General features: G+C 34.5%; 1 protein-coding gene across 3 annotated transcripts in view; it reads right to left on the minus strand.

Moving 5' to 3' along the window:
• FSTL5 (follistatin like 5) overlaps nt 1-23,852 on the minus strand; it is a 656,124-nt gene that overhangs the window by 216,962 nt on the left and 415,310 nt on the right. For all 3 annotated transcript variants that reach the window (XM_065877718.1, XM_065877721.1, XM_065877719.1), the window contains exon 6: nt 3,982-4,148. In XM_065877718.1, coding sequence (XP_065733790.1) covers nt 3,982-4,148 — 167 coding nt within the window. The remainder of the gene's footprint in view (nt 1-3,981; nt 4,149-23,852) is intronic.

Consider the following 23,852-nt stretch of genomic DNA (forward strand, 5'->3'; position numbering starts at 1 on the left):
GCCAGAAAACAGGCCTCAATAAATTTAAATAGATTGAAATCATATCAAGCATCTTTTGTGACCACAATAGCATAAAACTAGAAATCAATCACAAGAAGGAAACTAAAAGAGTTACAAATACATAAGATTAAACAACATAATACTGAACAGCCAATTTGTTGGAGAAATCAAACAAATACCTGGAGACAAATGAAAATAGAAATGCAACATTCCAAAATTTATGAGATGTAGGAAAGTCAATTCTAAGAGGGAAGTTGAGTGATATAGGTCTACCTCAAGAAACAAAATCTGAAATAAACAGTCCATTCTTAAAAGTAAAAGAACTGGAAAAAAAGGACAAACTCCAAAGTTATTAGAAGGAAGGAAACAATAAAGATCAGAGCAGAAATAAACAATATAGACACTAAAAATTAAAAAAAATGGAAAAGATCAATGAAACTAAGGGTTGTTTTTTGGAAAAGATAAATGAAATCGACAAACCTTTAGCTAGACTCACTTAGGGAAAAAAAGAGAAAGAGTTCAAATGAATAAAATTATAAATGAAAGGGGAGTTGTTACAACTGATACCAGAGATATACAAAGGATCATAAAATACTACTATAAATAATGATACAACTAACAAATTGGACAACGTAGAAGACATGGATAAATTCCTAGGGACATAAAAGATGAAAACAAACATAAAATCTCTCAACGACGTGCGTATAGAGCAAATATATCTCAACATAATAAAGGCCATATGTGACAAACCTACAGCTAACATCATACTAACAGTGAAATGCTGAAATCTTTTCCTCCAAAGTCAGAAATAAGACAAGCATGCCCACTCTAGCCTCCTTTTCTCAACAAACTATTGGAAATACCAGCCACAGCAACTAGGTAAGAAAAAGAAACAAAAGGAATCCAAATTGGAAAGGAAGAAGTAAAACTGCCACTATTTGTAGATCACCTGATACTATATATAGAAAACCCTATAGACTCCACTGAAAACCTGTTAGAACTAATAAATGAATTCAGTAAAGTTGCAGGATACAAAATCAATATACAGAAATCTGTTGCCTTTATTTATACTAATAATAAAATATCAAAAAAAGAAATTAAGAAGAACCCAATTTACAATTGCTTCAAAAAGAATAAAAAAATTATACTTAGGAATAAATTTAACCAAGGAGGTAAAAGACCTGTACACTGAGAACCATAAGATACTGAACTTAAAGAAGGCATGTATAAATAGAAGGATATTTTATGTTTACTGATTGGAAGAATTAATGTTAAAATGACCATACTACTCAAGGCATCTATAGATTGAATGCAATTTCTATCAAAATACCAATAGCATTTTTCACAGAAATAGAACAAATAATTCTAAGATTAGTTTGGAACCACAAAGACCTTGAATAGCCTAATCGCTCTTGAGAAAGAAAAATAATTCTGGGGGCATCATGCTCCCTGATTTCAAACTATACTACAAAGTTATAGTAATAAAAACAATATGGTTTTGGCATAAAAACAGACACATAGATCAATGGAAAAGAATAGAGAGCCCAGAAATAAACCCATGCATATGTTGTCAATTCACTTATAACAAGGAGCCAAGAATATGCAATAGGGGAAGGACAGTCCCTTAAATAAATTGTGTTGGGAAAATTGGACAGCCACATACAAAAGAATGAAATTAGACCACTATCTTATACCATACATAAAACTAAACTCAAAATTGATTAAGGACTTGTATATGAAACCTGAAAACATAAAAACTCCTAGAAGAAAACATAGGTGGTAATCTTCTTGATCTCAGTCTTGTCGGGGACTCTTTGGCTCTTACGCCAAAAACAAGGCAACAAAAGAAAAAATAAACAAGTGAGACTACATCAAACTAAAATGCTTCTGGAGAGCAAAGGATACCATCTGCAAAATAAAAAGACAACCTACTGAATGGGAGAAAATATTTGCAAACCATATGTCTGGTAAGGAGTTAATATCAAAAATGTATAAATACTTCAAGCATGTCAATAGCAAAACAACAAACAATCAGTTCAAAAACATGGGTAGAGGATCTAAGTAGACATTTTTCCTAAGAAGACATACAGATGGACAACAGGCACATAAAAAGATGTTCAACATCACTCACTATCAGAGAAATGCAGATCAAAATCACAGTAAGATATCACCTCACACCTGTTAGAATGACAGTTATCAAAAAGACAGGAAATAATAAATGCTGGATAGGATGTAGAGAAAAGGGAACCCCTGTGCACTGTCAGTAGGAATGTCAATTGTTGCAGCCACTATGGACAACAGTATGGAGATTCCACATAAAATGAAAAATAAAACTACCATATGACCCACCTATTCCACTTCTGTGTATTTATCCTAAGAACATGAAAGCACTAATTCTAAAAGATATATGTGCTCCTATGTTTATTATAGCATTATTTATGATAGTCAAGATATGGAAGCAACTTATGTCCCCATCCATGGATGAACAGATAAAGAAGACGTGCTATATATATACAGTGGAAAGCTGCTCAGCCAAATAAAAAGAAGGAAATGTTGCCATGTTCGATACCAGACCAGAGGGTGTTATGCTCAATGAAATAAGTCAGACAATTTCACTTGTATATGGAGTATAAAAACAAAACAAAAGAACAAACCAAACAAAACAAAACTCATAGATACAGAGGACAGATTGGCAGTTATCAGATTGGAAAGGGTAAAGAGGTTGGGGAAATGGGTGAAGGGGGTCAATTGTATGGTAATTGATGGTAACTAGACTTATTGTGGTAATTGCTTTGTAGTGTATACAAAGATTGATTTTGTTTATGTTTTACGGCTGAAACAAATATAATATTATATACCGTTTTTACCTCAATTTTTTAAAATGCATAAATGTAGACACAACAACCCATAATGCAAACCTAAGATGATTTTGTCTAGGGCCATACGTCTCAAAGAATCTTGAATGCTCCTGAAATTATAGCTGTTCTATGGCACAATGTTCTTGATATATTGGAGAATTAAACATTATTCTCCGTATACTCTGAGGAAATTTCCCAGATGTAAGCAAATTTAGAACACTTTTAATAGAAGTAAAAAAATCTAAAATGGAGAAATTTTCTTTTTTGAAGCATTCAAGGACACTAACAAGAATATTAGTAAAATGTAACAAATAAGAGTGACTCTCTTGGGCTTGTGTTTTGGGGGTTCTTTATGAAGCAGCAAAGAATAAGTGGATAGGTGATGGCTTTCTTGAGTGAGAGTAAAGAATATCTAAAATTTATATGCAAAGACACTATAGAACCCCAAGATCACTAAGGTAAAGGATTCTCCCACCTCATTTCCACAGACAACCCATAACACACGATTTTTACTTCTTTTCATTATCCATGATGGTGTTCACTTCTTCATGCTCATTTTCAACAGAAAGCATGGAAGGAAGAAATTAATTCCCTGGAGTTTGTTCAGCCTTTGTTTCACCTTTTGGGCTGTACACTCTTTGAGTTTAGATTCTGATTCTCTAGGAATAAACCTGAGTGATGAACATGTTCCTTCATTCCAGAAAAATAAATCATTTATTTGTTTTATTAATATTTATTGTTTGTAATACATTATGAAGTATTTGAAGCAAAAACTTCCTTTACCCACTTTAACACTTCATAAGCTATAGAGTGTTGCTCAACTGTAATAGCAAATACGTAGAGATTCATTGTTGGTAATTATAGAAATTCTTAGAGCCAGACCTTTATGGTTTAAGTTTCTGTGATCCCACCAACACAATGGTATATAACCTGCTTACCATGCTTAAACAAGTGATTTGGATGAACTATAAGTGCCTCCCAGACAGTAGAATGGATATGAAAACGTTCCAGTAATTCTCTTCAATTCTACATCTTATTTCATTAAGCTCCTCAGACTTCACAAAGTCTAGAGTATAGCATGTGAAATACACAAATTATACACAACCTCTATTTATGTACTCACATTGATGTCTTCCAAATCTAAGTTGTTTAGAATAATATTGTTGCGTTTCCAGATGATCGGAGGTCTGAGTTCTCCCTGAATGGCACAGCTCAGAACTGTACTCTGTCCCACGGTTGCTGCTGTGATGCTTAGTTTCTGATCTTCAGGCAGACTCAGCTGGATAACCTCTGTAAAGACAGTATCAGGAATGTTGACGAGCATGTAGTTTTGTAAAGTTAATTAGTATAAAGTTTCTGCATACAAGTAATTAAGGCTTTTAATTTGTATAAGATGGAAAAAGCTTGTGATGAAACGAAAAAAGAGTCAATTGTTTCCAATAAAAGGTCAGAATGACATTTCAATTTAATTGATTGACAGGCATCCTCATGAGGCAAAGCACTATTAAACGTGAAATGAATATCAGAAGTAGAGTTATAATAAGCCTGGCAGATTGCACCCAGAAGAGAGAGATTATTTAACTGCCAAATCAACATGTAGTGTGTCATTGGCATCATTGGCATTGAAATAAAAATGATGTTGTTTATTCACTGATAGATTTATATTGTGGGTGAGGTGAGATCATTGCTGGCCGGCTTCAGAGAACACTAGCATAGCTGAATGGGTAAAATGCATCGCTATGCTGGGGAGCAAACACTGACTCTAAAGGAATAAGATTTATTTGAGAAGTTGAGGGAGGAAAAACTGAAGTTCATCAACTAAACAGCAAATTCCTGAAATTCTGTCAGCTGCCTTTATCAGGCAGTGTGGGTCCAGTACAGTCCTTTCCTTATTCTTAAATTTTAAAGTTAAATATATTTTTAAATAACCATTAAACGCATTTCTCCTAGTAATGATGCCACAGCAGGAAATATACTTTGTGACCTGGATCCTCTTTCCTGTTTCCAGACAGTCCTAACCAATCTTGGGAATGAACCATGATATTTACATGATTGTCCATGGTCACCAGAGATGCCTGGGATAATCCCACCAGTCTTTATCCATGTGACAGCTGCCCTTTAGTTTTCAACTGACACTCGCTGACACACTATTGTTTCTATATTATGTTGAAGTCTTGTCTTGTGACTTTGCTCAGTCTCAGCCAGGTGAGAAATACCAAAATCACTATTCTTACTGAAATTTCCATGTGGGTGGGGAGACCATAATTGTCCTTTGTTCCTTTGTTGTGGTTGATGATATTTTTCATGATGGACGGGTTGACTGTCCAAAGTGGTGGCTTTTAATTTGCAATAAATATGATCAGGTACAATCAGAGCTGTATCCTCCACAAACCCCTCTTCTTCCCTTTCATCATTTGACCTTCTTTTTCTCTCTTTCTGAATCTTATCTTCCTCTTAAGGAGGAAGAGAAATGCTAATCAAATGATTTTTACGGACTATAACTGTTCAACAAAAAGTTCTTTGAATTTTTGGTACCGCCACAAACTGTAATGTCAAAAAATGGCACAATTCTTTGTCTCAGAAGGCTGGGATTGAACATATAATCCCTACATGCACTTGTTAAGTGTTGATGTTCCACACTATTATCTGATAAAAATAAGCAGAAGGAGATTGACCCTTATATTCTGTTATACAGGATCTTGTCTTTAAAAGCCAAGTTATTTAAGTCATCATTGGTTTGTGTTGTCAAAGAGTGGGGTAGGCAATCTTTTGAAATTTCAAAATCCTATGAGAGAGACTCAGTTCAATGTATTCTTTTGATTTTACATCACTAAGAGAAATAATAGAAATGGGGAACAAACATCTTGGTCAGTCTTTTGTATTGACAGTTTAATTTTTCCTAATGACATTTCCATATTCACATTGTATTTCAATGTTTCCTGAGTAATAAGACCACAGGGAATGTGTTCAATCTTCTTTTCTTTTTTTTTTTTTTTTTTTTTTTTTTTTGCGGTGCGCGGGCCTCTCACTGCTGTGGCCTCTCCCGTTGTGGAGCACAGGCTCCAGACGCAGGCTCAGCGGCCATGGCTTACGGGTCCAGCCGCTCCACGGCATGTGGGATCTTCCCAGACCGGGACATGAACCTGTGTCCCCTGCGTCGGCAGGCGGACTCTCAACCACTGCGCCACCAGGGAAGCCCCAATCTTCTTTTCTTTAATACCCACTCTGTTACACATATTTATATAAAATTACTAAAAGAAAATATACTTGACCAATTAGGCATAGGAAATTTTTGAAATTTGCAGACAGTGTTTTTTATGTCTTTTTCTTTAATATTACAAACTTACGGGAAGAGAGAAAACTATAAAAGTAATAACATCATGTAGGGTATCAAATAAGAATTATTAACAATTTCCATTAACATTCCTGAATTTCAGCTTCTGTTTCCTCATAAAATCACATACAAGATAATAAGGCATCTATTCTAAAAAACGGTATGTTAGCATTGGCTATTCTGACATTTAGAAATACAATTGGTACTAAGTCACCTTGAAATGTTTTCACTAACCTTCTGCATCTGGTATTAGGTCCCAGGCTTTTTAGATTAGTTGTGCTTTTGGTAGTTATACATTACAATGCTAATTAGATAATATGAACATCTTAGAATAAATGCTGAGATTTGGCATAACATTATGTGGGACATCCTTGTAAAATGGACATCCTTTGAGAGGATGCTTAATTAGAAGTAAGAATTACTATTCACCCGGGAAATATTAACATGCATAGTAAAAACTTATACGTTAATTTGGAGGTTACATTTTTAAATGATTTTTAAAATTATCTTAGTAATACATGCTATTAACTAATATGTATTTCAAAAAGTCTATAGAATTTTTTTCCCGCATGCTTCACCTTTTCTTTAATGTATTATATCGAGCCACATCTACAAAACCAATTACGTTTACCTGTTATTCTTCAAAATCAAGTGGTCATTTTCTCAAATAAATTTAGCTGTAAGATTTCTTTTACTTACAGAACTGTCATGCTCATCTTGACTAGTCTTTCTGATAGCTATTACCAGACTAAGATTTAGTCTCACAAAATCACAAATGTTAAACATTTTTATTCTATATTCTAATGTCATTCAATATGCTTTAATGGATTAAATGTTTATAAAACATGTCACATTTATAAATTTCAGAGAGAAATGGTGATTATTTCTAGAGATACATTAACAACCTGAAACAACAGCTATGAATTAATCTGTAAACTAATTTAAAACTGCATTTAAGATGTAAGATCAGTTGAATCTGAGCATTTGTGTATATTTGAGTGATCATAGTTGTTAGTTTAGAAATAAGAGTTTCAAAGAAAAGTATTGAAATTTAATTCATTATCAATTATCATTAATATACAATTCTGTAGATATACATTAAAGGTAACATATATTACCCGATAGCACTCTAATCACAAACATCGTATGCTAGTTATACACAGACAAGTCACAGTTATGTACAGCAAATAACATCTACCATTTCCGTACTCTATCTCTTCAGCTCCAGTGATATTGCACATTTGAAGGTCTAAGTAAAAACATGTATCATATGACATCAAGAGTCATCTAATGTCCTGACCAAACGTAAAAGCATATAGGTTAGATATAACAGACATTGCTGGGTTTTTTGAAACATGTCAGTACTTCTTTTGACCTTTAAATTATTCCTCTTATTGGAGGCCCTCCCAAGTATTCAAGGAAAGAAATCAGAGCTCTAGTGGTGGTGCTTCCTTTGATCTTGTATTATGAAGACTATTAATGCCATTTCCAGACCAGCTTCTTTTGTTTGCTCACCTGGGAAAGCTAAGAGGCAAATAAAATTTTTTCTTTCTGTGGATCCCTTTCTGTACTTTCTCACCTTCACAACTTGGCTTAGAGGAATATAAAGAGTTTGTTTTCAAAGAAATGAAATTGTATTCTCCTCCAGCAGAATCTGATGTTGGAGAGACAAGTATAGTTGAATAAAATTTCCAACACTGCACATCAGTATTTATGAAGCGTTTATTCTAGTAGTAACTAGGTGGTGGAAATAGCAATAAAAAGTTTGGTAAAAATAGTATGCAAATTTAAAATAGAACAGAAAGGGAATAAAATATTTTGAATACTTGTGAAACTCCACTTTATAAAAGAAGATGATTTCAGTAAACTTGTTTGAAAATCAGTTCTGTAAAATCATAAGAAGAAAATAATGTATCATAAACAGAATTCTGTTCTTCTAAATGCCTACATCTTTTCAAGTTCCAAAGTACATACTTATGTTGAATATTTTATTTAATTTATTTAAATACTAGTCTCATAATCTTGTTGATCTAATCATGCTTACAATTTCTGTTTTAGGAATGATACCTAGAAGAACTTTTATCAGTGATATTTTCAAATAGCGTTTATGTTCCCTTATCTACTCCAGTAAAATGAATTACTAATTAAAAGCAGATAATAATTAAAATAAAAAGAAATACATCACAATAAAAGACACTTAGGAATGCTAGAAGGAATAAATTAATTATTCTCATAGTAAGAAAATCACAATTACTTAATGACAAGCTCTTTAACTAACTGGGAAATTATGATGGTGTCTTCCATCAAGAAATAGATGATATCCAAATAAATGTTACGTCTGAACTAAGTTAGACACACCAATATATACACTAACTTATTATGATAAAATGTCTAGAGTTTTTTATGCTAATTGCTTATCTGTAAACTATTATATGCTTATGTCATAATATGTATTATTAAAATAAAACAAAATAAATTAAAAAGAGATTTAGAAACTTCTTCAATAACAATGCAGTAGATAATTTGGACTAACACTTCCACTGAAGAAATAAAACAACAGCAAAGGATAAATAACCCTGGATTAAATACACATATTTTAAAGAATAAATGAAAGAGATAGTCTTTCTCATTCTTATCTATGAAAGAGACAAGAAGACAATAAGGAATTTCCCAGCCTATGTCCTGAAAAGAATTGTAATTTAGAGAGATGGGATTGCACCTGGAGTCACATTGCTTTGGGAATTTTTCCACCTTAAGAAAATGACTGATCAGCCCAAATGTCCTATATGGCTTCTTATTCCTAGAGACATGGGATAGATGGGATAGGTACAGTACTAGACCACCTCCTTCTCTGTGCCAGGACTTTTTTTTTTTTTTATGCGTTACGCGGGCCTCTCACTGTTGTGGCCTCTCCCGTTGCGGAGTACAGGCTCCGGACGCGCAGGCTCAGCGGCCATGGCTCACGGGCCCAGCCGCTCCGCGGCATGTGGGATCTTCCCAGACCGGGGCACGAACCCGTGTCCCCTGCATCGGCAGGCGGACTCTCAACCACTGCGCCACCAGGGAAGCCCCTGTGCCAGGACTTTAAAGCACCTCACTCTGCAAGTGAATGTGTGGACTGCAGGCTATTTTTGTCTCGGTGTCTCATAAAACATAAAGTCTTCCTCTCTATAATAAGATAACATCATCCTAGTTCATCTAATTATCGTTATAAAAATTTTTTAAATAAAATATCCAGTACACAATGAAGGATAATATAGAAAACAAAGAGAGACAACAGCATTAAGAGAATGAGGAGAAATAACATACAACCATAACAAAGTCACCAGGATTGTAAAATTTAGGTTTATGAAAATAAAATCAGCTTAGAAATTCTAAAAAAGAACTTAAATATATAATCTATGAACATTATAAGTTTATGAAAGAGTTATATAAGTAGAAAATATGATAACTGAAATTAAGATTAAATTGATGTCATTAAGAACAGATTAGACACAGTACAAAAGAGAATTAGTAAACTGAAAAAGAGATTAAAAGAAATATTATGGAATAAAAAGCAGAAGAATAAAGATTTAAAAATGCAGTTGAGGTTAACAAAAATAGGTTTATGTGAAACCCAGAAGAAGGAAACAAAGAAAATTGGGCAGAGGCCATATTTGAAGAAATAGTAGTTAAGAATTTTCCATTAGTGTTGAAAGACACCAATCTATATGCTTAGTTTCTGATTATTAAAGAATTATTAAGATTATTAAATGTCAAGCAAAGAAAATGAAAAGCTAGAATAACCCACATCTAGACACTTAGTAGTGAAACTGAAGAAAATCAAAGACAGAGCAATCTTAAAATTATGTAAATGAAAAAATACAGATTGCATTTACAGTAAGGAGAGTTAAGCAACTGATATAATGAGCAAAAATAGGAACAAAAAGCTACTGGGATTATATTTTATGTGATGAAACAAAGTAAAGTCAATCTTGCAATTTTATACACATACATAAAAATTAAAATAAGTATATTTTCAAAAAACGGTAAGAAAATTCATCTCTAGTAACTCGTCTTAAGATAAATTCCGAAGGACGTTCTTCAGGCAAAAGGAAAATGATCTCAGATGGAAGCTTAAAGATGCAAAAAGGAAAGGAGAGAAAAAAATGTGTTTAAATATGTGTTAAACTTTAACATTAAACGTTGATACTTCAAGAATGCTTGATAATATAATATATGATTATGTACAATTATAAACATTAATAATAATAAATATATTTATAATAATATATAATGGAGATATAATATCTTCATAATCTTATGGTAGAGAAATATTCTTAAACAAGGCACAAAAAACTCACCATTACGGAAATGATTTATAAGTTTTACTACATTATAGAGTACCTTTTCTTCAAAAGATACTATTAAGAGATAAAAGATGCAAGCCACTGGGCAGGAAAAGATACTTGCCATCTACAAAGCTATCAAAGATCTTATACGTAGAATTAATAAAGATCTCCTAAAAGTAGATAAGAAAAAGACAGTTCCAAAGAACCACCAACAGGAAACTCAAACAAATGCTCCATGAATGAGTAAAACCATGTGACTAAGAAAACTCTAGATAAGTGCTCAACTATATGTATAATCAGGGAGATGCAAATTTAAGCCGAACCTTTCAGATTGGTATGAATCACTAGGTCTAGTGTCAAGAAGAATATGAAGCAACATGAATTCTTATATGCCTTGAACAAGAGTGTAATTTCACATATAAACTTTCTGTATTGGTAAATGAAGCCTCAACTAGAGAAAATTGCCCTGTCAGCTCCTGTTTCCAAGGACCCAGTTAGCCATATGCCTTGTAGAAGCCTAGAGTATGGCACAGAGATAGCAAAGTATTCAGGTGTTATAAAGACAAAGCAGAGGTAGTGATGCGTACATTTTCAAGATACCTTTAATATACCGGACAAAGGAAAAAAGAAGAGAAGTCTAAATGTGGAAAGACAAATCTGATAAGGAATAGGAAAAAGGAATCTCAAGTTTATCCTGAAGAAAAGAAGCCACTAGTGAAGAAATTCTGAGAATTCAAGTGAGAATAGAATGACTTCTGTCACAAGTTCTGAAAGAAAGAAGGACTTATAATCACAAGCATAAATAAAAATATTTAGTAGTTAAAACAGAAAGGTCATTTCTTCCTATGTCATTGGTGGGATTTAAAAGTTACGGGAAGAAATAAAAAGGCTTTTCCATAAAAGATTTTTCTGTAAAACAATGAAGCAATACGTTCTTGTGTAAAATTAGAATTTCATTTTTTATTCACCTCATAACTCTGTAATAAGCGCAATACATTATTATAGACAGGACTGTATTTTGATAATACTTCAAGCAGTTTTACAAGTTAACAATAATGAGTCTCATTTTCCTTTTTATTTATTCATGATTTGATACTCCTTCTGTGCTCTTACAAATATAATACAATTACCATTCAACGTTTTGTTCCATTTAATTTAATTTCTTTCTTTCAAATAATTATATACAGTTGAATTTTAAACTGGAATATGTGAAGAACAAGGTTATTCATTCAGTGATATGTATTACACTAACAACTTGAAAAATTTCTTTCTTTATGAAGAATAGTTTTCATTTGAAACCTGACCTAACAAAAACTGTATCCAACAGAGAATTTGGTGGCCACCCCAAGTAGTAAGGTTAGTTTTAACTTTATGATTTGGAAAACTTCAAGAGTGCATACAACTGGATGGTTTTCACATGATAGGTATATAGGCTGGAATAATAAGTATTGATATTTCAAGGTATGTTATACCAAGTTTAATGTTTCTTTACAAGTGATGCTCCTTGTAGGACTAGGATAAAAGAAAACTGTCAGCATTCACTCAATGGTTAATATTTGCCAGGCATTGTTCTAAGCGGTTGATTCATTTAACCTTCACATCTAAGAGTTAGATGCTATAATGACCCTATTTTTTTTTTCTTTTTGTGGTACTATTAGGTAAGGAAGAAGTAAATAATTGAAGTTTCACCAGACATCTTGTGATCAGATAGGAACTTCCCCCACAAAAGGACACAGAAAGAGGAGTTGAGGTCCTTGATCACAAATGGTGAGAAGAAAGAAAACACCCTATCATTGGATAATGTGTAAAGCAATTGTCTTAAAAAGATGCATGCTACTGACAAAGAAGCCTGCATAACATGGGGATGAAAGCATGAACTATATTACCAGCAAGTCATATTTGAGATATGACTTGATGGCTGCCCCAGTTTGATTTCTAATGCACACTATTTAGAAGACTTTTGACAAGTGACTTAAACTCCAAGTCTCAATTTTTCCATCTTTATAATAAAGATGGTACCGAACTCTTAAGAATATTGTGAAGATAAGATATGATATTTTAAAATACTTATGACTGTGTCTAGCCTTTAGTAAATTCTGCATAGGCTGCAGCTGCTATTACTAGTGAAGAGCTATCAAAGTGCTTGTAGGTTAAGATAGGCGCCATTTCACTCAGCTTATAAATATAACCTTGTGATCACTTTGAGAAAGGTACTGCTTATATAAAATCTCATTGGTTTAATTTTCATAGATATTACTTAAGCATGAGAGAAAAAATTCCAGCCTCATGACCCATTAGGCTGCTTGTGCTGTAGTTTTACTTTCACCTACAAACTAAGTACCCTTGAGGTTGAACTTACATATCTGCATGTTAAAAAAAAAGAGGCTATGGAACACGATGATAATCACTCTTCTATTTATAAACAATTGTGAAGAATATCAATGAAATGTTGAAGTAATCAAGTATCTTTTCCCTGCATGATTTATTGGTATAAATATCATATGATTTGAGAACATTTGATATTGAGATCCAAATCCCTGAATGCATAAAATACTGAAGTTTCTCGCTGTCTCTAATATTTCTTTTAAAGTTTCAGTATGATTACTTATATATGGAATTCAATGAGGTAATCTGGGACGAGAAATTGCATAGATATATGAAAGAGACAACCCCACATGAACAGTTTGCTGTGAATCCTCACCTGTCAGTCCGAGTAAAGCAATCAGCTAATCAATACACATTTCCTGTATGTTAACAGTTGCTCAGTGGCCTGTTAAAAAGCTATTACAGATACGAGGAAAGAATGTAAACCTGTGTTCATTCCCTCAGTTTATCTCTGGGAAACCCCAGGATGACAATGCAGGAGAAGTGAATCAGACGATGCATTATTTGCTGCCTTTAATAAACTGAAAAAATTTCACCATTTTTTAATATTACGGCCAGGCAGACAGAGCTAAGCAAATGAACTATTCATTCCACACAGTGAAAGAGAATTTGAGCATTTTCCACTGAAAAAGACTTTAGCATTGTTTGTCTAATTAAAACAATCCAGGTAAGAAAGTCTGCTATTAGTCATAATGCACTGCTATTACTGGTAAAACTGAAACTGGGATCCAGAGCATTGGCCTTCACTGCGAAGTTTTACAGAGTTAGAGCCTCTCTAAGATGTTACAGCAAATGGATGTGAAGGATGGGGAACTGAACGTTGGCTGTTCATTTTGGCAGCTCTTCACATCTGAAGATGGGCCTCAGCTATGGAAATCCAGAAACAAATTTAAACAATTCATCCAGAATTAATTAGCCCATTGGAGACTGACTGAGCTAATCAAAACCACAGTATACTTTTGTTTATCCTGGAATACCAATGTATTCATTTACAAATGGGAAAGCCTCAGGTTTAGTAAGTAGTGTCAGCTGAGAGCCTGGGAATATCCCTTGTAATGCACAGGTCAAAAAGCTTCTCAAGATTGATGAATAGAAAATTACAAAAAAGGGAGTTGGCTATTCCTTAACCAGTCAAGCTCTAATCAGCTAATGAATTGCCCTTTTCAACTCTAAAGGCATTTCTGTGTAGAGAGCCTTTCTTTTTCTTGTCACTTTCAAGTTTACTGACAAATTCTTAGTTCTTGGTCTCCTTGTCCTTTTTTTTTCACACCACGCATATCACCATATGTTTGCAAGTAGACCATTAACTCAGGTAGGCTATAAAAGAGTTCAGCTATTAGAGCCTTCTTCAGATAAGCAAATGTTCCCACAGTTGTGGGCTTGGCAAACCACATCCATGAACCAAATCTGGCCCACCACCTGCTTTTATAAATAAAGTTGTATTAGAACTCAGCCATATCCATTCATTACTACTGTCTGTGCTATTGTCTATGGCTGATTTCTGCTATATAGGCAGAGTTAAGTAGTTGCTATAGAAAATGTATGGTATGCAAAGTCTAAAATATTTCTGCTGGCCCTTCACAGAAAGTCGCCTACTCAGCTGAAACACAGCTTTGATGGTTTTACTTTCCTTCAACATGCTTCACTTATTTAAATGTGATCTATTGGATTCTGCTCATTCTCTAGGTCAGAACAGTAGTGAGAACTAAAATATTGCCCCTGCCATATCAGTAAACAAAGGATGTTGCAGCCATGAAGCCATTACATGAGGGCTGCCCGGACAGTGCACCCTGAGGAAACTCAGGATGAGAAAGCACAGGATGCGGGCCCCAGAGAGCTGAGGTGCACATCAAAGGAATGGTACCAGTGAGCCCGGACTCTTGCATCTTCCCATACAGAGAAAAGTGCTAAATTCCTTAACTCAAGATGTCTGTTTTTCTTTAATTAATAGTCATCTTCCGATGTTCCGTCTACCTGGTCTTTGTTGCAAAAACTCCTGTATATCCTGGCTCCTCCCTGACCTCTTCCGAGCAGTTCTCTCAGAGCTATCTCAGAGGCTGTCTCCTGGGTTGAAGTCCCAAGAATGTCCACCGAATAAAACATAACTCTCAACTTTTATGTTGTGCATTTTTTTTCAGTCGACACTAAGCATAAAATAATTACGCAGAGAATACGTGAAAATTGTACCCATTTACAATGGGTGAGTTTGTAAAGTACCAATGTATGTTTTATCTTTGAGTCCTCTGTAAAACACAAAAGGATGAGTTTCTATTAGAACTCCAATAGTTGCTCCTTTTAGAGTCCAATGCAAAATGCAAACGTGAGTTAAATTTTTCTTGTCCAAATGCAATTTCTTAGTCCCTGATGATGGCGTCCTACTGGTCCCCAAGTTTATAAACTTCCCTAAGTTTATCACGTAAAACAGTGATAATTTCTCCCCTCTTCTTCCAATCGAAATACTAACTCCCAGGGTACATTCTCAGCCAGAAGGAAAGCTATCTGATTTTCCCATGTAAGTCATTCACAGTACTAGTCCGTGAACAAACTTGATTGCCAAGACAGTATTTACATTTTAATAGGGAACATTTTAATTCAAATGTATTTTAACCAAAAAGATTCTTAGCAGAAATGCTTTTGAGACGAAAATCTTCCTAGGAACACTTGTCAACACTGCTACCACTTTCCTTCTAAGAAATCAGAGGGACCTAGATCTGACTAGGACTGCCTTCCTGTTTTTCTCAGTTTGACTAACCTTTAGACAAAACCTGTCTGGATTATAAACCTATGACTTCCCTTTTCTTAAGAAAGCTGCAGTGTATATTCTTTCTCTGCCCCTTTGGGATGTAAGTCTTCTCTCAGCTTGCTGCAGGTTTTATAATCCAGGAATGTCTTTCTCTAGGACCTAGGAGCTTTCCCTTTGAAATGTAACCATCAGGGAAGATAGTACCCCAATTTCAGCCTCTGTGAGGATGTAGGAGTTTAAATGCAACAAGTGCCAATTAGCAGACAGACTTGTCCGAATCCCATTGACCAACTTCATCTCCCTCCCCACCATGGCCATTCAGTACTTTTCCACTTGCTCACCTCGGTACCTAATAACTCTCCTGCCTTCTGTGTCAGTGGAGTTGAATTCAACCTCTCCCCGCGTTGCGATAGTCTTGACTCCTATTACAAAATTCTTGATTAAAGTCTCCCTTGTCTTTTTAACTTGTCTGGTGCAGCTTTTCACTGACAATCAAAAATCAGATTTCTGTTTCTGAAAAATTACCAATATTTACTTACCTTCATTCTTTCTCACTCATACTTAAGAGAGAGAGAGTTTACAAAGTATTAACGGAAGAATGAGTAACACTTATTTATGATCTATAATTATAGAGAGGACGAGAATTGAAGAAAGATAGAGATTGTGCTGGTTTGTTTGTCCTCTCCCCAAAATAAAAATCCATAAATTTAATTATTTTTATAAACCTATGATTTGTTGCCACACAATGACTGTTCCTGACCACTTACAAAGCTTGGAATACATCTTCTCCGCATATGAATGTAGTTTTCATTACTTTAAACATGTAAGTCTCAGGATCTTCTAGGCATAATTTAAAATAATATCACTACCTCAAAACTGCAAGTCTTTACAAATCCCATGTAAATGCAGTACAAGTGGAAGCTCTCCAGCAAATTAAATGCCTAAGAACTCAGATTTAGGGTCATTTATCTTCATCATCAAAACAAAGAAGTGAACAATTTTACACTTAACTCAATAACTGTGAATGGATGTTTAGTACACTGATTGCTAAAATTAGTGTACTAGATTTAAATTATACATTTAAATTTTTTTAATTCTAGAGATATAAGTTTCAGAACTGCCAAAGCACATTTGATTATTTGAGAAAAGGGGTACAGTACAATAAGTGCCAGAATTTACATTTTAAACCTTTTCTTTTTTCACGCAGAATTCTAAGTTTTTTATGTCAATTCAATAATGTTTCTCAATTCTGTGAAGATTTTACTAGCTACTATATCTTTACCCTGCTCATTTGAGCAAATTTTGTAAACAGTACTAAAAAAATTAAATATAGTTATTTTTGAAAGAAACTGCTGAAGCAAACCTGAAAGGATTTTTAGTAATTCTTAAATAATAAAAGTCTAAACTATAGCATCATACAAAAAACAAGTAAAACAGATATTTCTGGTTAAGTAAATAAAAAAGTGAGCCAAACACATATACTAATGAATTCCAGCATCTGACAATATATATTTTTGTAATAAATTGTCAAATGTCCCTATTTTTACATTTAGTCTCAGTTTTGTATTTTTAATTTTGTATTATTAACTTGTAATAAAAGTACATAATTTTTATCAGATGACATTTGTTTACATTTTTTAATTCTTATTTTTGAGAATAATTATACTTATTTTAAATTCATGAAAAAAAGTTATAATTGGTTTTAATTATATATTTAACAGGGTGTTTCAATGTACATTTATAAAATGTCATAGGATAGCTTTTTAACCTGTTTCATGTAGAATTAAGTCTATTTTAAGATATGATCAAACACTGTACTACATATAAAATTCTAAACAGTAATTTTGTTTCAGCTGGGTACTATTTCGTGTACAATAAAAGGAAACTGAAGGATTAATGTCAAAAAAACCACTATAGGTTTTCACCACAAATAGAATTTTTTAACACAAATATATATTTTGGCAGGAAGCTAAATTGTAAAGTTTTACAGCACTGACATTGTTACAAAAATAATTCCTTTGGAAAGAAAGCAAAGGTGAAAAAGAACAGAAATGAGGAAAGAATAAAAAGAGTCGGTATAGCTGATTCAATGGAAGAAATGTACAGAATAAAAGGCACCAAATAAAAGATACCAAAATCGGGCTTCAACCACTGGTGGCGCAGTGGTTGAGAGTCCGCCTGCCGATGCAAGGGACACCGGTTCGTGCCCCCGTCCGGGAAGATCCCACATGCCACGGAGCTGCTGGGCCCGTGAGCCATGGTCGCTGAGCCTGCGCGTCTGGAGCCTGTGCTCCGCAACGGGAGAGGCCACAACAGTGAGAGGCCCGCATACCACAAAAAAAAAAAAAAAAAAAAAAAAGGATACCAAAACCAGACAAGGACACTACACATATAGACACAAAATTACAGGTTGGTACCCTGCTGGACAGAGATGCAAAAGCCCTCAACAAACTATTAAGAAACTGATGTCAACATACACTAAAAGGATCATACATCATGATCAAGAGGGATTTATTCCAGGGATACAAGAATGGTTCAACATCTGCAAATCAGTCAATGTGATATACCACATTAACAAAGTAAAGAATAAAAATCATATAATCATCTCAATAAGTGCAGAAAAAGCATTTGGCAAGAATTCAACATTACTCTCAACAAAGTGGGGATAGAGGGAACATATCTCAACATAATAAAGGTCCTATATAGAAAGCCTACATTGAATATCATACTCAGTGGTAAAAAGCTAAAAACTTTTCCTTAAAGATCAGGAACAAGACAAGGATGCCCACTCTTGCCACTTGTATTCAACATAGTAGTGAAAGTCCAAGCCAGAGGGATCAGGAAAAATAGAGAAATAAAGTTATCCAATTTGGAAAGAAGGAAGACAAACTGTCACTATTTGCAGATAACAATATTATATATAGAAATCCCTAAAGACTCCATTAAAAAACTGTTAGAACTAATAAATTCAGTAAATTTGCAGAATACAAAATCAATATGCAAAAATCTGTTTCATTTCTATACACTTATAGTGAGCTAGCAGAAAAATAAATTAAGAAAATCTACATTACAATTGCATCCAAAAGAACACAAAACCTAGGAATACATTTAGCCAAAGAAATGAAAAAACTACACACTGAAAATTATAAGACATTAATGAAAGATATTGAAGAAAACACAAATAAATGGAAAGCTATTCCATGCTGATGGATTGGAAGAAATAATATTTTTTAAATGTCCTTACTGCCCAAAGAAATCTACAGATTCAATGAAATCCCTATCAAGACACCAATGGCATTTTTCCAAGAAATAGAAAAAAAAAATCCTAAAATTTGTATGTCACCACAAAGACCCCAAATAATCAAAGCAATATTGAAGAAGAAGAACAAATCTGGAGGCATCATATTCCCTGATTTCAAACTTTACTACAAAGCTTTTAGTAACCAAGACAATATGGCATAGGTACAAAAACAGACATACAGTTCAAACAGAATAGAGAGCCCAGAAATAAACCAATGGATATATTGACAATTAGTTTCTGACAAAAGAGCCAAGAATATGCAGTGGTGAAAGGACAGTCTCTTCAATAAACTGTGTTAGGAAAATTGGACAGCCACATGCAAAAGAACGAATCTGGACCACTATCTTCCACTATATGAAAAAATTAACTCAAAATGGATTAAAGTCTTGAATGTGAGACCTGAAACCATAAAACATCTAGAAGAAAACATAGGCAATAAGCTCCTTCTTGACATATGTCTTGTTGACAATTTTTTGAATCTGGCACCAAAAACAAAAGCAACGAAAGCAAAAGTAAAAAAGTGAGACTATATCAAGCTAAAAAGCTTCTGGACCACAAATGAAATCAACAACAAAGTGCAAAGGTACAGACTGAATGGGAAAGTATTTGTAAATCATATATCTGATAAGGGGTTAATATCCAAAATATATAAAGAACTCTTACAACTCAATACCAAAAACAATGATCTTTTAAAAAATGAGATCTGAATAGACATTTTTCTGAAGAATACTTATAGACAGTCAACACGTACATAGAAAAGTGCTCTACATCATTAATCATCAGGGAAATGCAAACAAAAGCACAATGAGATACCACCTCATACCTATTAAAATGGCTACTGTAAAAAAGTATATATATGTATATATATATATGTATAAACATATAAATATATACATATAAATATATACGTATAAAAATATGTTATATATACACATATGTATATTACATACATATAAATATGTGTTTAAATATATATGTATATCTAAACATACATATTTAGATATGTATATATGTATGTGTGTGTGTATATATATATATATATATATATATATATATATATATACAGAGATACAGAGAACTTATTGGTGGTTGCTAGTGGCAGGGGTGGGTTTGGGAGAAATGGCTGTACAGTTTTTGTGTTTCTTTTTAGTTTAAATAAATTTAATTTTATAAATAAAAAAAAGAAAGTCAACAGGGAAAATATCTTAGGAGGAATCTTATAAACCCATTGGCTTCTTTACTCCATTGCCACCCTAGCCTTTGATGTAAATAATACTCAAAATAAAAAGTAATCCTTATCCTTTTATGTTTGCATCACTTCTCAGACAACAAAAAAAAATTCAAGACTCAACAACTAGTGCAGCATGGTCCAGCAGCATCTTTTGAACCACCTCAAGCCACAATGAGGGCATGATCCTGCTGTCATATGGGTATGTCATCATTCCCAATGGCTCTGCTGTAGGCTTGTTGGATTGGGGTATCTTAGGAAGTAGCTAATGACTAACTTAGGAGCTCAGGTCTGCAACTTAGCAGTTTATCTGGAAAAATGTAACAAGGGCAGTCAATATGCAGAAGGCACAAAGGGGGACTGTTAACATTGACAAAGAAACATTGCAGTGAAGACATGTCTCATTCTGTTTAACAGAGGAATGTGTCAGACCTCATCCCTGGGAGAACCCTTCTGGACTTGAGCGCCCAGTGTTGGCACTGTGCTTCTGGAGTTTCCATAGGAGTTAGACACCCACTGTCCCATACAGCAATTTCATGCCTCAGTATCAGAGTTCTGCTTTTTAATCTCTGGTTTGACTCATTTGAGATATCTGTTTCAATTTAATATGAATAGATTTAAAGGCAACAAAACAAGATTATAGATAATGTGGGATACTTCATAAACATTTCAGCTTAGTAAACAGATAACAACTCTAAACAGACATGCTTCTAATCACTTCAATAAAAAGTTAAAAATACATCAATGGATATATGCTTATTTAATTGCTTATTATCAATAAAATAATAGCAGAGAGAGTTTAAAATTAGGTGAAAATATTTCATTAGTATTATTCTCTTCATGAAAATTTAATAAACCAATACTGGTTTTATTTAATTTTAAATTTGGTCCTTAAGGAGTGTCATATCATATCTCTAAGTGCATACTTGCTACTACTTCATTTACTTAGAAGTAGTAATACAAATGAATTCACAGAACACAATATTTACCAAGTACTTCTTAATTATCAATTTAATATTAAATAATTCAGACATTAAGCTCACCATTTTGTTAAAATAACAACCCAGGAACACACTAAGATCCTTAAGTAATTCCTCTTATGCTCATAAAAACAAAGCTCTATAATTAGCACAGTTAAACGGAAAGCACTTTTATATAATCCATATTTGTTATTCATCAAAATTCTAATTTTGTAGTTTTAAGAAGCAGGGATTTGCTATATTATCATGAAAGCATAAACTTCCATGTAGTAATTTCCTCAGAAGTACAAATATTAAAATTCTAGTGAGACAAAAAATAACAATAATGTCATTTCCCCTCAAAATTATATTGCATAATCAGATTTTAATATGTTGCTAAGAAATGCTTACATAAATGTGCTTCTAAGAAAAAAAAAAAAACTAAACAGAAAGGAGGTGTCAAAACGGTGCTGTAGGAAGGTCTTAAACTTACCTTCTCCCAGGGACACAGTTTTCAAGTACAAACGGAATAATTCCCTTGGAAAGAGACTTGAAAACTGGATGAACAGAACCTCCACAACAAAGAAGAAAAGGACAACACTGAGATGTATAATAGAGGCAGAGATACGGGCTAGCCAAGAAAAAGTCCACATCCCAGCTGCAGCAATCCACAATTTAGCAGGATCACAAAGGTATGAATTTTTTAATCTGGGGATCAAGAGATTCGAGCTCCACATCAGGCACCCCAACCCCTAGATCCTGCACAGGAGAGATGAGCCCCAAACAACTGGATGTGAAAACAAAAGAGGAATACACCCTGGAAAACCATAGAACTGTAGGGAATGAAAAAAAAAAAAAACCTCTTAAAGGGACTGTGTGCAGATTCACTCAAGCTGAAAACCAGCACAAATACACCAGAATAAAAAGTGCATGGACCAAAGGTGAAGAGAACCCATTTACAAATATTGAAGTGTCTTCCGGAGAGACTGGAAAGAGTTGGGATTCTCCCAATGGAGCAGTCGCTGGCAGGAGCCATTGATGTGAGGTCAGGTACCCTATTAATACCAGCACTGGGAGGTGCAATATTGGAAATCTCCATCTAACCTGCTAGCACTAGTGGGCATGCCCAGCTAAGAGCCTCTGCAACTTGACCAGGCCTCACAGCCAGCTGAGTGATAGCCACACCCGCCATTGCCCCACAGCAGCCACAATCCCACCGCACAAGAGGGCACAAACAGCCCACATATGGGACAACCATCGAGTGCCTGGCCCAGGTGTACAGGGGAGATTGCACTTCTGAGCCACATAAGACACCTAAATAAGGCCACTCCTTCAAGACTGGGAGAGATAGCTGATATACCTTATACATAGAAAGAAACAAATTAAGCAAAATGAGGAGATATAGGAATAAGTTCCAATCAAAAGAACCTATGGGGGGTATCTAATGAGCAGCGTAAGCAATCTACCTGATAATGAGTTCAAAGTAATGGTCATAAACATGCTCATCTAACTTGGGAGAAGAATGGATGAACACAGTGAAAACTGTGACAAAGAGGTAGAAAATATGAGAAACTACCAAACAGAAATTATAACTGAATGGAAAATAAACTGAAGGGGTTCAACATCAGACTGGATGAGGTAGAAGAACGAATCAGTGATCTGGAAGACAAAACAATGAATCTCACCCAGATAGAGCAGCAAAATGAAAAATAAATTTTAAAAAGTGAAGATGCCTTAAGGGACATTTGGGACAACATCAAGTAAAATAACCTTTGCATGATAGGAGTCCCAGAAGGAGAAGAGAAGGAGAAAGAGTCAGAAAAGTAATTTGAAGAAAGAGTGGCTGAAAATTCCCCTAATCTGAGAAAGGAAACAGATATCCAGGTCCAGGAAACTCGAGAACTCCTAATGAGATGAACCCCAAAGAACACACACCAAGGAACACTGTAATTAAAATGGCAGGAGTTAAGGATAAAGAGAGAATGCTAAAAGCTGAAAGAGAAAAATAACTAGTTATGTACGAGGGAAACCCCATAAACATTTCAGCAGATTTTTCAGCACTACCTTTACCGGTCTGAAGGGAGTGAAGTGACAAATTGCTGAAAGGAAAAACTTCCAAACAAGGCTTCTCTACCCAACAATGTTATTATTCAGAATTGAAGGAGGGGTGAAGAGTTTCCAAGGTAGGCAAAAGATAAAGGAGTTCATCATCACAAAAGTGGCTCTACAAGAAATATTAAAGACATTTTAAACTGAAAAGAAATGGCACTAATTATTCATAATAAAATATATGAAAGTAAAAATCTCACTGAAAAGGTAAATGTGTAATAAAGATAGTGGGGTGGGGGGCACCCTCAAGAAGGCAAGGAGTAAGACATGGAGATCACCTTCCTCCCCACAAATACATCAAAAATATATCTACATGTGGAACAACTCCTACAGAACACCTACTGAACACTGGCAGAAGACCTCAGACCTCCCAAAAGGCAAGAAACTCCCCACAAACCTGGGTAGGGCAAAAGAAAACAGAAACAACAGAGACAAAAGAATAGGGATGGGACCAGCACCAGTGGGAGGGAGCTGTGAAGGAGGAATTGTTTCCACACACTAAGTGCCCCTTCACTGGCAGAGACGGGGGATGGAGCGGGGGAAGCTTTGGAGCTACGGAGAGTGCAGCAACAGGGGTGCGGAGGGCAAAGCGGGGAAATTCCCG

Source organism: Phocoena phocoena, chromosome 5, assembly GCF_963924675.1.
Source record: "Phocoena phocoena chromosome 5, mPhoPho1.1, whole genome shotgun sequence".
Lineage (NCBI taxonomy): Eukaryota > Metazoa > Chordata > Mammalia > Artiodactyla > Phocoenidae > Phocoena > Phocoena phocoena.